This window comes from Boleophthalmus pectinirostris, unplaced genomic scaffold (genome assembly GCF_026225935.1).
Source record: "Boleophthalmus pectinirostris isolate CB_2022bp ecotype Guang Dong unplaced genomic scaffold, ASM2622593v1 HiC_scaffold_15, whole genome shotgun sequence".
Classification (NCBI taxonomy): domain Eukaryota; kingdom Metazoa; phylum Chordata; class Actinopteri; order Gobiiformes; family Gobiidae; genus Boleophthalmus; species Boleophthalmus pectinirostris.
In genome coordinates this window covers 396,204-401,203 of record NW_026571070.1, presented here as the reverse complement: position 1 = coordinate 401,203, position 5,000 = coordinate 396,204, and the positions used below count along the sequence as shown (strand labels likewise).

At 46.4% G+C, this 5,000-nt stretch overlaps 1 protein-coding gene across 1 annotated transcript in view; it reads left to right on the top strand.

Moving 5' to 3' along the window:
• LOC110167662 (receptor-type tyrosine-protein phosphatase mu-like) overlaps nucleotides 1-5,000 on the top strand; it is a 125,180-nt gene that overhangs the window by 40,332 nt on the left and 79,848 nt on the right. The window contains exon 5 of the mRNA XM_055151198.1: nucleotides 4,786-4,834. Within this exon, the coding sequence (XP_055007173.1) occupies nucleotides 4,786-4,834 (49 nt within the window). The remainder of the gene's footprint in view (nucleotides 1-4,785; nucleotides 4,835-5,000) is intronic.

Sequence of the window (5,000 nt, the reverse complement as noted above, 5' to 3'; positions counted from 1 at the left end):
TGTTTAGTCCTGTTTAGTTCTGGTTTAGTTCTGGTTTAGTTCTGGTTTGTTAGTTCTGGTTTAGACCTGGTTTAGTCCTGGTTTAGACCTGGTTTAGTTCTGGTTTAGTCCTGGTTTAGACCTGGTTTAGTTCTGGTTTAGTCCTGGTTTAGACCTGGTTTAGTCCTGGTTCAGTTTGAGTCTGAACTTTTCTGGGACGAAGGATTTCAAACAGGAAACTGAAGAAGAATGACAGGAAGTGGAAGTGGGGCAGAGGGAGGGACTTCCTGTCTGACCCCAGAATAATGTCCCGCTAAACGCTAATGAGTCTTTACCAGATCCGCGTCACTCAAGACCAGAACCAGAACCAGACCAGAACCAGACCAGAACCAGACCAGAACCAGACCAGAACCAGAACAAAACAGAACGGTTTAAAATGTACAGTTTATTTATCAGAAAAAAATGATTCTGCTGATAAACAATAGTAAAACCAGAACTAAACCAGGACTAGACCAGGACTAAAAGTAAAAGGTTGTTTATAAAATGTGATTGAAGTTGGTTGTGGACTCCATACATGTTTTTACTGTGTGTGTTTTCCTCACTGGGGTTTGGTCCTGGTTTGGTCCTGGTTTAGTCCTGGTTTAGTTCTGGTTTAGTTCTGGTTTGGTCCTGGTTTGGTCCTGGTTTAGTTCTGGTTTAGTTCTGGTTTGGTCCTGGTTTGGTCCTGGTTTAGTTCTGGTTTGGTCCTGGTTTGGTCCTGGTTTAGTTCTGGTTTCCTGGTTTGGTCCTGGTTTAGTTCTGGTTTGTCCTGGTTTGTCTGGTTTGGTCCTGGTTTGGTTTTGTCCTGGTTTGGTCCTGGTTTAGTCCTGGTTTGGTCCTGGTTTAGTTCTGGTTTGGTCCTGGTTTGGTCCTGGTTTAGTTCTGGTTTGGTCCTGGTTTAGTTCTGGTTTGGTTCTGGTTTGGTCCTGGTTTGGTCCTGGTTTAGTTCTGGTTTGGTCCTGGTTTAGTTCTGGTTTGGTCCTGGTTTAGTTCTGGTTTGGTCCTGGTTTAGTTCTGGTTTGGTCCTGGTTTAGTTCTGGTTTGGTCCTGGTTTAGTTCTGGTTTGGTCTGGTTTGGTCCTGGTTTAGTTCTGGTTTGGTCCTGGTTTAGTCCTGGTTTGGTCCTGGTTTAGTTCTGGTTTGGTCCTGGTTTGGTCCTGGTTTAGTTCTGGTTTGGTTCTGGTTTGGTTCTGGTTTAGTTCTGGTTTGGTCCTGGTTTAGTTCTGGTTTGGTCCTGGTTTAGTTCTGGTTTGGTCCTGGTTTGGTTTGGTCCTGGTCTGGTTTAGTCTGGTTTAGTTCTGGTTTGGTCCTGGTTTGGTTCTGGTTTGGTCTGGTTTGTCCTGGTTTAGTTCTGGTTGTTCGTTTGGTCCTGGTTTGGTCCCTGGTTTGTTCTGGTTTGGTTCTGGTTTAGTTCTGGTTTGGTCCTGGTTTGGTCCTGGTTTAGTTCTGGTTTAGTTCTGGTTTGGTCCTGGTTTGGTCCTGGTTTAGTTCTGGTTTAGTTCTGGTTTGGTCCTGGTTTGGTCCTGGTTTGGTCCTGGTTTAGTTCTGGTTTGGTCCTGGTTGGTTTGGTCCTGGTTTGGTCTGGTTTGGTTTGGTCCTGGTTTAGTCTGGATTTAGTTCTGGTTTGGTCCTGGTTTAGTCCTGGGATGGTCCTGGTTTAGTTCTGGTTTTGGTCCTGTTTAGTTCTGGTTTGTGGTTCCTGGTTTAGTTCTGGTTTGGTCCTGGTTTGTCCTGGTTTGTCCTGGTTTGGTCCTGGTTTAGTTCTGGTTTGGTCCTGGTTTGGTCCTGGTTTAGTTCTGGGTCCTGGTTAGTTCTGGTTTCCTGGTTTAGTTCTGGTTTGGTCCTGGTTTGGTTTGGTTTAGTTCTGGTTTAGTTCTGGTTTTAGTCTGGTTTGGTCCTGGTTTAGTTCTGGTTTGGTTTGGTTTTTAGTCCTGGTTTGGTCCTGGTTTAGTTCTGGTTTGGTCCTGGTTTGGTTTGGTCCTGGTTTAGTTCTGGTTTGGTTGGTCCTGGTTTGTTCCTGGTTTAGTTCTGGTTGTCCTGGTTAGTTCCTGTTTGGTCCTGGTTTGGTCCTGGTTTAGTTCTGGTTTGGTCCTGGTTTAGTTTGGTTTGGTCTGGTTTGGTCTGGTTTGGTCTGGTTTAGTTCTGTTTGTTCTGTTTGGTCCCTAGTTCTGGTTTGGTCCTGGTTTAGTTCTGGTTTGGTCCTGGTTTAGTTCTGGTTTGGTCCTGGTTGGTTTGGTTGGTCTGGTTTGGTCCTGGTTTAGTTCTGGTTTGGTTTGGTTTGGCCTGGTTTAGTTCTGGTTTGGTCCTGGTTTAGTTCTGGTTGGTTCCTGGTTTGTTCTGGTCCTGGTTTAGTTCTGGTTTGGTCCTGGTTTAGTTCTGGTTTGGTCCTGGTTTTAGTTCTGGTTTGGTCCTGGTTTGGGTTTGGTCCTGGTTTAGTTCTGGTTTGGTCCTGGTTTAGTTCTGGTTTCTGGTTTGGTTTGGTTTGGTTTGGTTTGGTTTGGGTCCTGGTTTAGTTCTGGTTTGGTCCTGGTTTAGTTCTGGTTCTGGTCCTGGTTTAGTTCTGGTTTGGTTGGTTTGGTCCTGGTTTAGTTTCTGGTTTGTTCTGGTTTGGTCTGGTTTGGGTTTGGTCCTGGTTTAGTTCTGGTTTGGTTTGGTCCTGGTTTAGTTCTGGTCCTGGTTTAGTTCTGGTTTAGTTCTGGTTTGGTCCTGGTTTAGTCTGCTGGTTTAGTTCTGGTTTGATCCTGGTTTGGTCCTGGTTTAGTTCTGGTTTGGTCCTGGTTTAGTTCTGGTTTGGTCCTGGTTTAGTTCTGGTTTGGTCCTGGTTTAGTTCTGGTTTGGTCCTGGTTTAGTTCTGGTTTGGTCCTGGTTTAGTTCTGGTTTGGTCCTGGTTTAGTTCTGGTTTAGTTCTGGTTTTGGTTTGGTCCTGGTTAGTTCTGGTTTGGTCCTGGTTTAGTTCTGGTTTCTGGTTTGTTCTGGTTTTGGTTTAGTTCTGGTTTGGTCCTGGTTTGGTCCTGGTTTAGTTCTGGTTTGGTCCTGGTTTAGTTCTGGTTTGGTCCTGGTTTAGTTCTGGTTTGGTCCTGGTTTGGTCCTGGTTTAGTTCTGGTTTGGTCCTGGTTTAGTTCTGGTTTGGTCCTGGTTTAGTTCTGGTTTGGTCCTGGTTTGGTCCTGGTTTAGTTCTGGTTTGGTCCTGGTTTAGTCCTGGTTTGGTCCTGGTTTAGTTCTGGTTTGGTCCTGGTTTGGTCCTGGTTTGGTTTGGTCCTGGTTTGGTCCTGGTTTAGTTCTGGTTTGGTCCTGGTTTAGTTCTGGTTTGGTCCTGGTTTAGTTCTGGTTTGGTCCTGGTTTGGTTCTGGTTTGGTCCTGGTTTAGTTCTGGTTTGGTCTGGTTTGGTCCTGGTTTAGTTCTGGTTTGGTCCTGGTTTAGTTCTGGTTTAGTTCTGGTTTCCTTTGGTCCTGGTTTAGTTCTGGTTTGGTCCTGGTTTGGTCCTGGTTTAGTTCTGGTTTGGTCCTGGTTTAGTTCTGGTTTGGTCCTGGTTTAGTTCTGGTTTGGTCCTGGTTTTGTTTCTGGTTTGTCCTGGTTTAGTTTGGTTGGTTCTGGTTTAGTTTGGTCCTGGTTTTCCTGGTTTCCTGGTTTAGTTCTGGTTTGGTCCTGGTTGGTTGGTCTGGTTTGGTTTGGGTTTAGTTCCTGGTTTGGTTCTGGTTTTTAGGTTCCTGGTTTGTCCTGGTTTAGTTCTGTTTGGTCTGGTTTCCTGGTTTGGTCCTGGTTTAGTTCTGGTTTGGTCCTGGTTTAGTTCTGGTTTGGTCCTGGTTTAGTTCTGGTTTGGTCCTGGTTTAGTTCTGGTTTGTCCTGGTTTAGTTCTGGTTTGCTGGTTTAGTTCCTGGTTTAGTTCTGGTTTGGTTCTGGTTTAGTCTGCTGGTTTAGTTCTGGTTGGTTTGGTTTGGTCCTGGTTTAGTTCTGGTTTGGTCCTGGTTTAGTTCTGGTTTGGTCCTGGTTTAGTTCTGGTTTGGTCCGTGTCTCTTGGAGGATACACAAATGTTTGTTGTAGAGAGTCTTGCTCTGAATCAGAAGCAGCGGCTTTGACACACGCAAACACAACGCACACATTTAACACACACACACAACCGCTCGACGCACACACACACACACACACAACACAACACAACACACACACACAACGCTCGACGCACACACACACACACAACACACACACAACACACACACACACACACAACACAACACAACACACACACACAACCGCTCGACGCACACACACACACAGCCGCCCGATGCACACACACACACACACAACACACACAGGGGGGTTGTGTGTGTGTGTGTGTCTCTGTGTTTGTGTTTGTGTGTGTGTGTATAGTGTGTGTGTGTGTGTGTGTGTTTACATGGGAGATGACAGCAGCAGTTCACAGTTTAAACGTTCTGATCTCAGTCGCTCCATCCGACCGTTTTATCTGCTCACTCTGTTTACTGTGGCTCATTGTGGCTCAGTTTGGCTCAGTTTGGTTTATTCTGGTTCAGTTTAGTTTAGTCTGGTGTTTTATTTTGAAAGGACAGTGTATTGATGGTGGATTATGAAGTCACACATCAGAGTGGCAGGTGCAGAGCTGTGGCAGGTGCAGAGCTGTGGCAGGTGTAGAGCTGTGGCAGGTGCAGAGCTGTGGCAGGTGTAGAGCTGTGGCAGGTGTAGAGCTGTGGCAGGTGCAGGTGCAGAGCTGTGGCAGGTGCTGTAGGTGCAGCTGTGGCAGGTGTGTGGCAGGTGCAGCTGTGGCAGGTGCAGAGCTGTGGCAGGTGCAGAGCTGTGGCAGGTGTGTGGTGGCAGGTGCAGAGCTGTGGCAGGTGCAGGTGTGGCAGGTGCAGGAGACTGTTCTTCTCTCTTCCTCTCGGGGTTAGCGCAGTCCACTGTTTTATTTTGAAATGCTGCTGTATTATTCTGTGTTTTATTTTGAAATGCTTGTTTGGACAGTGATTTCC